The following is a 13,077-nucleotide window of genomic DNA, read 5'->3' as shown; positions in this document are numbered from 1 at the left end:
TAGTAAGTGAGAGTGAGTAGTAACGATATTGTCCGGCCGAAAGTGGAACTTGATTTTGGGAGAAGGAAGTTGCATTGCTATAGTCCGTCCAACAGAGAAAATTTGAGGGCGTTGATAAAGCTATAGTCTAATCGACACCGACAATTTTGGGGGAGCGGAAGGGGTAAAACTGTACTCCTGCCGACAGTGAAAATTTCAGTGGGCCGAAAGTAGTAAGCCTACAGTGCAGCCGACCGCGAACATTTTGGGGCAACAAAAGTAGTAAGGCTGTGAAGTAGTAAGTAGTAATGTAGTAAGGCCATAAAGAAGCTCCGGCGCTCGCCGATGCGCCCAGGCCTTATAGAAGGTCACGGCGAGAAACGCGTTATTGAAGGCCTGAATTGCGAGTGACGTCACACAATCCAACATGGCTGCGCCCATGCCACCGCTCTGTAAACGGTGTATATTGCGTAGCTTCCACAGGAGGCGCCACACCCTGCCCCCACCACGTGAGTCTTTCACCGAACTCCGCGGGCACGACATGCGGAGCATAGCTAGCGTTGTCGGGCGTAGATAAAATCCTGCGGTGCACCAGGCCACGCAGCGGCAGCAGCCCCCTGCAAACCTAGCCGAAGCGCCAAAGGAAGCTTCGCTTTAAAATACAGAACAACCACGCTTTATTCACGCGTTGCATCCTATACGCATAAACTGGGGCCAACGAGCGAGGCCGGTCACCGAAGCCAGTGGTAGGGCTCGGTGACGGCCGCCGCGGTCGTGATCCTGTTGTCTTTGAGCGACGCCACGCTGAAGGCCGAGGCGTTGACGCCGCGCGACTCGTCGTTGATACGGAAGAGCACCACACCCGTCGTGTAGAACGACAGCATGCTCAGGGCCAGCGACACCGTCTTCATGAACAGGCCCGGAATGATCTGCGCGTGCGCAACATTTGGCAGCCAGTATAACCTCGCAACGTTCCCTCTCTAGGCAGGCTTTTGGTGACACTTTTTCTGGCATGCGATATAAAGGCACTACCTCTCAACAATAGCGGCAACAATAAAGCAAATGGCTGGAAAGTAGACATCATTGAGATGCCACTCCAAACATGAAACCTGTCTGCACAGCTTGCACCGCGCACTTTTCTTGCATTCGAGAAGCGGCCTGCCGATGCCAGTAACAAACAAAGCACTGGAGCGGCTGTATTGTTGCTGCTGTTTTCGTCATGTCACTGGCACCATGACAGTACCAGATAGGTGTAGAGAAAGAATACGGAACCGTTCCACCCTGGGCAGAGGGAAGTCCCACGAAGCTGGCGGTCTGGTTGGATTTGCTATGTTAGGGTTTAGCTATATTGGGGATTTTCTGTGCTGAATTATAAGCAGAGCGGCCCGGTCCCTACGTCGAAGACTAAGGACACACACGATTGTTGGGTGACAATGACGTTTTACTGTAGCGCGGCTACGCCAATCACAGCGCAGGCTCGAGTGCGCCGCACAGGTGACCGCTGAGGAGCGTGTGGCATTGCACAATGGCAGGGGGCAGGCAGACGCCGCGCGAGGCGAGCAGTAACACGACTCGCGAAAGAGGCGGCGGCCGTGTAGAGAAGTACAAAGTGCGGCTGTAACCATACTCCCTTTGTAGATGGTCATGCTTCACTGCGCAGCACATAATGTGGGAAAGCCAGCTTAGCACAATTACGCTTACTTTGATGACTTTAGAGTCGGCTTCATCTCTAAACACAACTGGATTGCTTGAAAGACGTCTTTTTGGGGGCAATACAGGACATCTGATTCAACATATGGATTATGTAGCCCCAAAAGCCAAATTTTTTTATTGTTTATGAATTTTTTCATGCTTCGAACACTTGCCTCCCAGTAAACTGTGGCGCGCACGAGACATAGCCGCCACCTACCGACGAGCGGCGAGCGTTGGTCGCCAGCAGCAGTAAATCACCATGCCCAACAGATGGCGAACCAAATTTACGAGTTGAGAAAGAACTTCTTGCTGGGCTAGTTGGTGAATACTTGCCGTGATTTGAAGCGTAACAACAAAAAACACGGACGAAGAAACAGAGTAGACGAGTAGACGGGACAGGGCACTACAGGAAGAAGGATCGTACACATACACAGATGATAACAAGAATAGAGCACGATTTTCAGAAAGCCCATTCGCTATTGTACAGAACAATAGAGGTATCACTTACACAGTCACTCGCTCTCTTCCTGATGTAATACGCCCTGGCTGATTCCCTCGCGTCCCTGTGCTTGCTTTTGTTTAGTATTTTTATCTCATTGAACCGTGGCTCACAACCGCCTGAATCCTCTACTCTGTTTCTTCGTCCGTATTTTTTTTTTTTTTTGCGCTTCAAATCATGGCAAGTTTGCGAGTTTTTGTTTCACACGGACACGAGATAATCGACCGGAAGGAAACTGATTTCCCGAGTGATTTCATCTAAAAAGTATGCTCGCCTTGCGTAATAGCGCATGTCTAAGCTATCCCTTGGTGCGCAGAAGAGCCGTCGATGTTTGGGTGTATGGCGTATTCGTACCGGACTGGTGTTGTTCGGCACGGCCAAATTGCTCATTTACTGCCAATTTTTTGTTTTTCGACTAATCAGAACGTTGATATTTATGCTCCAGTGCCCGTTTGGCCTGGAGTGTTCGCAGTCTGCATGACCCCGTGACCACATTAACCAGGTATACCGTGTCAAGACCACGCGCGCATGCGCGTGTCCTCCAGTTTTCGAGGCAGACTTGCCATGTCAATGACGGAGAGGCCACCGATCTCAAAGACGATGGCGTTCCACGCCTCGGAGGAGGGTAGGATGAAGGCGAAGTTGTTCGCCAGTCCCATAGGCAGCACGAAGTAGAGGGGGCTAGTCGAGCTCTCTTGTTGCTGTGAGGAAGGAGGAAAATGTTGCGCGCCTATTAGGAACAAGTCGGTTTTTATTTTACACTTGTCTTATTGCAGCGCAGCTCGTTGTTTAGGCTAGAAATCACCATAAACCTCACATTGGCCATCTTGCGTATATTATCCACGATAATTATCCGTCAGCATCGCATTGCACAGCACCAGTAACAGTTTGAACTGGTAACCATTTGATGCCCAATGTTGCTAAGGAGCAACAACTCAAACAATATTTTAAAGCGAAGCTTTACTACTTTCGTCCAGCGATTTCGTGGAGGATGCGCAAATGAAATTTTGTCCGAAAAAAAAATGGAAAAAAAACTAATGTTCCCTACAAAAATAAAAGCAACCTAAATAAAAACGGGAACAACCCTGCACCAGCTGTGCTATAGCAGGTTAATGCCGATCAGAAAAATAAAAGAACGGGATGCCGAAGCTCCAAAACCTTTTGGAAAAAAGCCAATGGGTTACAAAAAGAAAGAAAGAAAAATAGTGAGGCTTTTGCTTTGCTCGGCTGTAAAACAACGCAACAGAGCACCCACATGGAGTTGAGTCATGAACGGAAGGCGAGAAAGTGCCTCAGATAACACACTCCGAACCCAACCCTCCCACGCCCCACTGTTCTGCCATACCGGCCGAGCCCTCCATACATCACCGAAAAGAAGGACGTGCAGCGCACAGTCCTCCCCCCTCTCCCCAAAATATAAAGCGCAATAATAACTACAAAGTCCCGAAAAAGTCCCTAAAAAGTCCCAATAGACCTCCGCCAACCACCCCAAAACATCACAGTCTGCCGACCACAATGTCCTGCACCAGGAACCGAACACCGTCCGCCAAGACGCCCACAAGCGCGCCCCACAACACGGTCCCCAGTGCCAACACGAAGCACAAGCCCGTTCCCACACTCCACTAGGCGCAGAGTTCAGAGTGCGCAGTTGAACTCGAGTCCATGCGCAATTCCAATCAGCTTAGAGTCCGTATATATAGAGCCGCAACGGTCCCACATGCGGCCGCTTCCGGGACCAGCCACAACGAAGCGGTGTCCCCAGGGCGCCACTAAACACCGCCGAGATAAGCCCCGGCAACACCGCTGAAGCTGTACCATAAGAGTGGCGCGGAAACACACCCCCGGCGACACACCCCTCGAAGCGCATCGCGTGATTCGCCGGGTCCGCTGTTGGCGCCTGCAAGCCCCGTCAGCGGTCGCCACCACCGCTGCGGCCGAGGTAGCCAACCACCCCCGCAGCCTCCCATGCATGCGGCGCTGGGTCGTTTCGGGCAACGCGACTCGTCTCGTTCCCGGCGAAGAGGAATGGTGCGTTCGCCATGAATGAACGCCGCGTTCGCCCGGCCTCCTTATGTGACCGTTGCACGGAATCGAACAGCTTTGAGACGAGGTCGGCAATACAGCTAAATCAAACGTTAACCAAGCGAAACCAGGACTCAACCAGACTTAGCCAAGCTTTTGCTTTGCGTATCCAAGGTTAGCGGAGCTAATCCGCAGCCATCTTTTTTTCTCTCGACTTTGTGGTTTTCTCGACATTTAACACCATCTGTTGACAAAAAAGGTTCCCCGGCCTTCAAAAATAAAGAAATAGAGGGCAGCACCTATTTTATTGTGCTAAAAAGATATTGCATTTTATGCTGATGATATAACCCTATGCACCACAGAAGGCTCGAGCGGTCATCAACAAGATGCCCTACAGAGAGCAGTCGACACTACGATCTCCTACCTCCAGCCCAGAGGACTGACTTGTGAACCCTCCAAATCAGCCCTTCTTGTGTTGAAGTCCCGCAGCCGCGGTCGTCCACCTCCCTCAACGCCTGACCCGCAAGTAATCATCTCCGGTCAACCCATACCTCAAGTCAAGACTCTCTAAGAATATTGGGGGTCCCTTTCCACCACGATGGGTCCGGCGCGGCCCTCTTACCTCAACTGCAAACAACTATAGCCCAACTCACCCACCTCATTCGTCGCATCAGACACAATAATTTTGGAATGAAAGAACAGGACACATGCCGCGTCGTACAAGCGCTACTCCTCAGCAGGCTCACGTACGCCACGCCGTTCCTGGCCCTCAAGCCTCTAGAACAAGCCAAATTGGATACCCTCATACGCAGGACGTATAAAGCGGCACTAGGACTCCCTGCGTACACCAGCAACGAGAAACTGCTACAACTCGGCATACATAACACCCTCTCAGAACTTCTAGAAGCCCAGCACACGGCGCAACTCAACCGATTGTCCCTCACACCACCAGGCAGGAGAGTACTCCAACTTATAGGGAGAGAACCCCCCGATTCCAACAACGCCCCGCACCCGATCCCGCCGAACATACAATGCAAGATCCGGGTAGCCCCCATACCCCGCCACATGCACCCGACTTTCAACAAGGGCCGCAGAGAAGCTTGCGTTCTTCATCTGGCCAGAAAATACTCCGAATACTGTTAGGTTCGGTGCGCAGACATTGCACAGCACCCCCGGTCACGAAGAACCACAATTGTTGCCTTTACTCCGTAAGGTGAGATGTCCACAGCTGCATCTTATTGTAGTTTATCACCCACAGCTGCTGAGGCCATCGTGATTGCACATGCTGCAACTACTCACCGGAACCAACCACAAGTCACAGTTCTTACCGATTGCCAGCAGGCCTGCCGACTGTATCAGTACGGCAGGGTACCGAAAAGCGCCCTTCGTCTCCTCCGGACCTTGCCCGACGATCTTGAAATCGCCATCGTATGGACCCCAGGCCATTCGGGCCTTGTCGGGAACGAGGCAGCTCACGCTGCCGCCCGCGATCTGCACTTCCGGGCATTCCCATCCTCAAGGCAAGATGCCTCGAGCTGCCCGGGCTCCACAGTCCCCTCTCTTTAACACCCCTCGATCCTACATACCATGCCATCCTATCCCACTGCCTGCGCTCCATAAGGACCTATCCAACGCCCCATCCTTCTCTCAACAACTAACAGTCTCATATTTGGCGCCGGATACAGACGGGTACTTACTTTAACCACACGGTTCTCTCCCACATTTCTCCATCACTCTTCCAACACGACTGCCGCACTTGCAACGTCCCCCTCACTACCTACCACTTGGTGCACTCATGCCCAGCCAACCCTAAACCCCTTCCCAACCCATCACCTGAGCAGTGGGAGTCTGCGCTGACCAGCTCGGCTCCGGAGCAACAGGTAAGGTCAACCGGGCACTGGAATCAGCGCGGGCTCGCGGCCTCCTGGACTTGGGAGGCTGCCCGTTTTCGCTCTTACTCCTTTCTCTTTAAGATAAATAAACGTTTTATATATATCTCTCTCTTACGCGTGTCAAATCACATCGAGCCCGCGGGCTCAATCGGCTAGTGACAGGTAAGCGAAATAGTGCAATGTCCTTGTTATTACAAATGATAGCAATATAAACTTTACGTTATTGTCTTCACTTGAACCATAAATCATGCTGATCAAGGTAGCCTTCTTGTTCAACTGATCTACGGGCATCGAATGCCCAGTGTTTCCCACTGCCCAGTGGGTTATTGTGCCCGTCCTAGTGAACCAAATTTTTTTCTGACTTCATATTTCTGATGGCGGAAGTCCTTAGAGATCATAAAAACGTTTTCACAATCTTCAGCAAAAAATGGCTGCGGCTTAGCTCAGCTAGATATGCAAAGTGAAAGCTTGGCTTAGTCTGGTTTAGTCTTGGTTTCGCTTGGTTTTGATTCACGGCGGTGTTGATTCACGGCGAACGCGCCGTTCCTCTTCGCCGGGTGCGAGACGAGTCACGTAGCCCGACACCAGCGGCGCATGTATGGGAGGATGCGGGGATGGTCGGCTGCCGATCAGCTGATCGGCCGCTGCCGCGGCGGCGGCGGCCGCCACTGAAAACGAGGCCTTGTGCTCAGCGCCGAAAGCGGGCCCAGCGAATCACGCGATGCGCTTCGAGGGGTGTGTCGCCGGGGGTGTGTCTCCCGACAAAAGGTCAACTTGCACATCCTCCGCGAAACCGCTGGACGAAAGTAGTAAAGCTTTGCTTTAAAAAGTAAAGTTCCAGACATCAAATTAAGCTTCGTGTGAAGAGCACTAACTCAGTTTACACCAATTGGTGCTGGATCACTCAAGTAAACTTTAAGCACACGTTCATGTTATTTCGAATTTGTCAGAACCGCGCTTGTTGTGGCCTACACCAAAGTCCTCAAGGTTCGAAACGTAATACGACGTAAAACCGCAGCTACAAAAGACACTGCGCTCTGCATAAATTCACGCAGACTTAACACCGTGGCATTCGATGCATGGACTGCAGAGTGAGCGCATTGCCGCAAACCTTCACTACAACGAATTTGTTTTATGCGATTAATCATTCGCTCGAGATTCTTTACTGAACAAACTGCAATTCAGGAGGCAAGGTATTACCGCTTTAAACCATGTACCGCGTATAACGTAGTCGGTTTCCTTTCTCGATGACCTTGTTATTGCGAAGGTTTTGCGTACTCCACTTGACTGCCCCTTCGACGCCTGCTATTTTGAGAGTTTATTTCGGATCGCAAGTTAGCTCCAACAAATTTATAAGCTACAGAAACCGCGTGTCGTGTCGATTGTTTCGTGACAATACTTGACAATTGGGATAGTTTGTTTGAGGTTCTTGAACATCTTAAAGTAGCGCAAAGTCTACACGGAGACAAGAAGAAAAAAGACAGATCACATCGCTGTGATCTGCCTTCTTCTTGTGTCCGTATCGAGTTTGCGTTACCTCAATATGTTCAGGAACCACTACCAATAAGCCGAATTGCCGATTATTATACGTGACAGTCATCATAATCATCATCATCATCGCCATCGTCCTGTCTACGCCCACTACAGGGCAAAGGCCTCTTCCACACATCTCCAATTATCCCGGTCCTGCGCTAACTGCGACGAATTTATCCCCACAAACTTCTTGATCTCATCTGCCCACCTAACTTTCTGCCGCCCCCTGCCACGCTTGCCTTCTCTAGGTATCCACTGTTACCCTTAACGACGAGTGGTTGTCTTGCCTTCGCATTACATGCCCTGACCACTCCCGTTTCTTTTTCCTAATTTCTACTGATATATGTCCTTAACACGCGTTTGTTTCCTGACCCACTCCGCCCCCTTCTCGTCCCTTAACGTTACAACTATCACCTTCCGTTCCATTGCTCCCTGAGTCGTCCTCAAGTTAAGTTGAACCCTTTTAGTGAGCCTCCAAGTTTCCGCCCCGTAGGTGAGTACCGGTAAGACGCAGCTGTCATACCCTTTCCTCTTTAGTGGCAGTGGTAAGCTGCCATTCATTATCTCAGAATACCTGCCGTATGCACTCCACCCCATTCTTACCCTTCTAATGCCTCATGGTTGGGATCCGGAACACTACTTGGTACAAGTAGATATATTTGCTTACCACTTCCACTGCATCGCCACATATCTCAAACCGTTGTGCTCTCCCGGGGCTATTGAGCATTACTTTAGTTTTCTGCATATTAATTTTCATGCCCACGATCATGCTTTGGAAGTTGTCCCCCGAGTTGCTTAGCAAGGCAACGTCATCAGCAAACCTGAGGTTACTCAGATATTCTTTTGTTCTCAAACCAATGTTCTGAGATACCTCTTATACCTCTTATAAATATGCTGTGAATAAGATTGGAGAGATTGTGTCTCCTTGTCTGACGCCCTTCCTTATAGGTATTTTACTGCTCTCCTTATGGAGAACAGTGGTAGCCGGTGGCCCATTGTAGATAATCCTCTAGTATTATTACGTAATGCTCGTCTACACCCTGTTTCCGCAATGCCTGCATGACTGCTGAGGTATAGACCGAGTCAAATGCTTTCTCATAACCTATGAAAGCTATATACGAGGGTTGAGTATACTCCACGTATTTCTCTATCACCTGATTGCTGTTGGGAATAAGGTCTGTTGTTGAATAACCTTTACGGAATCCTGCTTGTTCATTACGTTTACTGAAATCTAAGGTGACAGAAATTCTGTTAGCGATTACCTTGGTAAGTACCTTGTAGGCGACTGACAGTAAGCTGATCGGCCTGTAATTTTTCAAGTCGTTCGTGTCACCTTTCTTATGGATTAGGCGTTCTTCCAAGATTATGGCACACTCGCAGTCATTAGGCATTGCGTGTACAGGTTTGCCAGTTTTTTTAGTACAATTAGCCCGTCATCCTTCAACAGGTCGGCTGCTATCTGATACTCACCAGGTGCTTTGCCCCCCTACATTTATTTCAAAGCTTTCTTTACTACTTCTGTCTTTGCTGGCGGGATGTCTACCTCCTCCGAACTGCTTCCTCGTTCGGTATTAGTTCTATAGAGATCCGTACAGTAGCAGCGACAGTGTCGCTGCTACTGTACGGATCTCTATAGAACTTCTCGGCTACCAGAACTATTTTATCCCTATTTGGGATGAAATTGGCTTGCTTGTATTTAAGTGCAGGACAATACATGGGTTCAAGGCGCGGAAAGGCAACCGCGCATTGGTATACAGCCACCTTCTTCTGGGCGATGTCGAGTATATCGTGGATCGTCATCTCCGCGTTGGTGAACTCGCTGATGACGGAGCTCATGAACACGGCCACGAATAGGTTCGCAGTCAAGCCCAGGTTCACGGCGTTCGCGGCGTTGACCGCCTCGCTGAACAGGTTCGACTTCTGCGGACAAGAAAAAAGTTCACTTAGCGTGTCTGCACCCTGTCCTCTAAAACGACACATTTCAGTTTCCTCTGTTTTGACTTATTTCAATTGCGTGGGCCATTCACACCTGCATTTAGAAGTTGTGATGGTTGTCTAAAACTTGAGGCAATTTATCGGCTGTCAGAGAAACGAAAAATTCACGGTTACTTCATTTTTAGGAGAAAAATAGTGAGAATACAAAATGTGGCGACTATGGCAAATTTCTCCGTCCATACTACCGACATATTAGCACACCTAAGAAACTTGTGATGCAGCGAAATACGTCAAGAGTCCATTATGGCTCTTGACCTTCACGAAGAACTTCCAATGGTTGAAATTTGGGGCGAAGGGAATCCGGGATGTACCTACAAACAAGAGTCTCACTGAAACCAGGTGAACGTCACATCCTGCGATCAAAATGCAAAGCAGTAGCTGCTGAACGCGTGATGGGAGCTCTATGCACACACAGCTAAAGAGGAGAGCCTCAGCAGTGCAGGCGGGATTAACGGTGGCTGAACTTCTGAGCGACATGAAAACGTGCTCAAATGTGTCAATTTGTTGTGGTTTTCGGGTGCAGTTTTCTTTTAAAGCAAACTACCAAGTGAGCAAGTGAGCAAGAGAGCAAGTGAAAAGCCAGAGTGACGGATAGACGACAACTGCAACCTACGGCTTCCCCTAGCCGTGGTGCCACTTTGTTTCCCTTCGAATGCTTTTGCGGAACGAATCCAGCAAGAAACATTTACCATACCTTCCTGAACAAAGTTGATAGAAGCGCGAAGCCTTTCTGACATCAAAACTTCGTCAAAAGTGCGGCACAACCTTCGCTAAAAGTGCGTCCCATCGATCGTCAGACCTCCAAAGACCCACATCGCAAACGGAGAACGAACCCACGCGACGGTTTTTCGCGCACTAAGTAAACGCATCTACGAACGATCTAAATTTATGCCCATGCGGGGTTTATGAGATTAAGGCATGCTTATTGTAAACTCGGTGCGTGTATTGTCTTATCCAGAACCGGTCTTTTTTCGAGATTTTTTCAAGTAACCATTTTGACACAGTGGAACCCCAGTTTCACGCACGTGCCGTGCGTCCGGAGACCTTAAGCTTTCCGGTCGACTAACCGGTCCATGAGTAAATGCTCTAGTTTTTTGGACGAGGCGCCATCGATCCCGCTAGGAAAGTTTTCGTTTTAAAATTACTGCTGGCGTCGCTTGCTTGCGTGCACTGGGGTGGGATGTTTGCAAGCTGTGCGGACTGTCGCTCCGTTGGATGGTGCAGAGGGTCACAGCAGCCGCTAGCTGTCTTTCGGCGCCGGTAGTGTTAACGGTGACGACGGAGTTGAGCCCACGCCTGCGCATTTGCGCATGCCCATATTCAATGCACTCATGCAGCTTAGGAAACGTAGAATACGTCCGAGTTGCGCTCTATTAATTATATTGCGTTTTGAAAATGCGATTACCCTCTCTTCGTGCTTGTTTTTAACAGCGCAAGTAACTGCGAGCGAAATGACTTCATCAGGTAAGGGGTTGACCGCCTTTGAAGCCCGGAGCACACGCAAACAAATGTACTGAGCCACGCGAGTGCTTCATGTGTATTTCGCTACAGAGTGGAGTATCGGCCCACGCGCGTACCTTGATGACCTCGGTGAGCGTGGATCCCCCGCCGATGATGAAGATGATGGCCCAGGGCATGTTTTTCTGGATGAACTTCCACTCCATGAGGCGGTGCTCGAGCGAGAAGTTGAAGCTCTTCACGGGGATCATGAACGCTATGAAGGCGATCAGGAAACCAACCGAAGAGTCCGTCACGTAGCTCCTGCGCCAGGGAACAGCCCACACGCCACTTAATCCTTCGCTTTAACACGTAGTCAAAACCCGGGAGCAAAAAAAAATCCTTCGTTCACTTGTTTTGCTGAAGATGTTGTTTGGTACCTAATGCGATTGATTGATCAAGTGATCGATTGATTTATTTATCGATGAAATTGATTTGCTGAACATGTTTGGTTTGGTACCAAACGCGTTCGATAGATCAATTGATCGAGTGAGTGAGTGAGTGAGTGAGTGAGTGAGTGAGTGAGTGAGTGAGTGAGTGAGTGAGTGAGTGAGTGAGTGAGTGAGTGAGTGAGTGAGTGAGTGAGTGAGTGAGTGAGTGAGTGAGTGAGTGAGTGAGTGAGTGAGTGAGTGAGTGAGTGAGTGAGTGAGTGAGTGAGTGAGTGAGTGAGTGAGTGAGTGAGTGAGTGAGTGAGTGAGTGAGTGAGTGAGTGAGTGAGTGAGTGAGTGAGTGAGTGAGTGAGTGAGTGAGTGAGTGAGTGAGTGAGTGAGTGAGTGAGTGAGTGAGTGAGTGAGTGAGTGAGTGAGTGAGTGAGTGAGTGAGTGAGTGAGTGAGTGAGTGAGTGAGTGAGTGAGTGAGTGAGTGAGTGAGTGAGTGAGTGAGTGAGTGAGTGAGTGAGTGAGTGAGTGAGTGAGTGAGTGAGTGAGTGAGTGAGTGAGTGAGTGAGTGAGTGAGTGAGTGAGTGAGTGAGTGAGTGAGTGAGTGAGTGAGTGAGTGAGTGAGTGAGTGAGTGAGTGAGTGAGTGAGTGAGTGAGTGAGTGAGTGAGTGAGTGAGTGAGTGAGTGAGTGAGTGAGTGAGTGAGTGAGTGAGTGAGTACTGACTCATCCAGCTGCAGCAAGTCAGACCATCCGGAAATGACCACCGGCTTTTTGGTGGCCCAGAGCACCAGGCAGAGGCAGAAGAGGAACGTGGACAGCACCTCGGCGTGCCTGTCATGGGAGGAGGCAAAATTGGAAATAACTTTTTCTCACCCTCCCTCTCTATCTCCCTCCCTTTCTCTAAGTATGTCTCCATAGCGCTCTTCATCTCTCCACCTCTTCATCTACCTCTTCTCTCACTCCTTACCTCTCTCACTCCCTCTATTCCTTATTCCCCCACCCTTTATTCATCACTTTTCTTCCATCTCTGCACCTGTCCTTGCAGCACTAAAAATGCAATCTCCCACGTCAGGCGCCACACAGCTAAGCATTTAACATTCACACAAGCAGTGAAATGACGCAACACTCGTGCAGGCAACTTGCTTTTTTTATGTGTGTCACCGCGTGGTCGCACTGGGAACGCAACGAACCAATTCTAACTGGCCCGCGCATCCTTGAGTGGGCTTATTTACCCCCTTGACAGTTGACCCATATTCTTCTGCTTAAGCTATTTGAAGTTAAATCTGTTGCAGGGCACACGCACCCTGAGCACCTTTAGGGCGCAACAAGAACTCTTCGAGGCTTTTTGTATTAGCAACAAAAATGACAAATGCGTGAGCACCCCTTCTCTGGCCTTGCATACAAAAAAAATTTCACGCATCTGCACGAAGTGAATCATGACGAGTGGGCGAAGCACTGGGGATCGTTCTTATCGTAAATAACCCGGGAGAATTCTTACTGCTGCTAAAATGATTTCAAAGCCAATCCAATCCGATACAAATCTAATTCAATTCAATCCAATCCAATGCTCCTCGCGCATGCGCAACACGG

At 49.6% G+C, this 13,077-nt stretch overlaps 1 protein-coding gene across 1 annotated transcript in view; it reads right to left on the bottom strand.

Annotated features, from left to right (window-relative positions):
* Window positions 1–710: 710 nt before the first annotated feature.
* Window positions 711–13,077, bottom strand: part of LOC144146187 (Na(+)/citrate cotransporter-like) — a 26,556-nt gene continuing 14,189 nt past the window's right edge. The window contains exons 8-13 of the mRNA XM_077678155.1: window positions 12,211–12,318; window positions 11,190–11,373; window positions 9,373–9,537; window positions 5,492–5,683; window positions 2,734–2,871; window positions 711–908 (exon numbers count right to left, since the gene is read on the bottom strand). Of these exons, the coding sequence (XP_077534281.1) occupies window positions 711–908; window positions 2,734–2,871; window positions 5,492–5,683; window positions 9,373–9,537; window positions 11,190–11,373; window positions 12,211–12,318 (985 nt within the window). The remainder of the gene's footprint in view (window positions 909–2,733; window positions 2,872–5,491; window positions 5,684–9,372; window positions 9,538–11,189; window positions 11,374–12,210; window positions 12,319–13,077) is intronic.

Source organism: Haemaphysalis longicornis, unplaced genomic scaffold (assembly GCF_048455015.1).
Source record: "Haemaphysalis longicornis isolate Haplotype H1 unplaced genomic scaffold, Haemaphysalis longicornis Haplotype H1 scaffold_7, whole genome shotgun sequence".
Taxonomy (NCBI): Eukaryota; Metazoa; Arthropoda; class Arachnida; order Ixodida; family Ixodidae; genus Haemaphysalis; species Haemaphysalis longicornis.
This window is presented reverse-complemented; position numbering and strand designations above follow the sequence as displayed.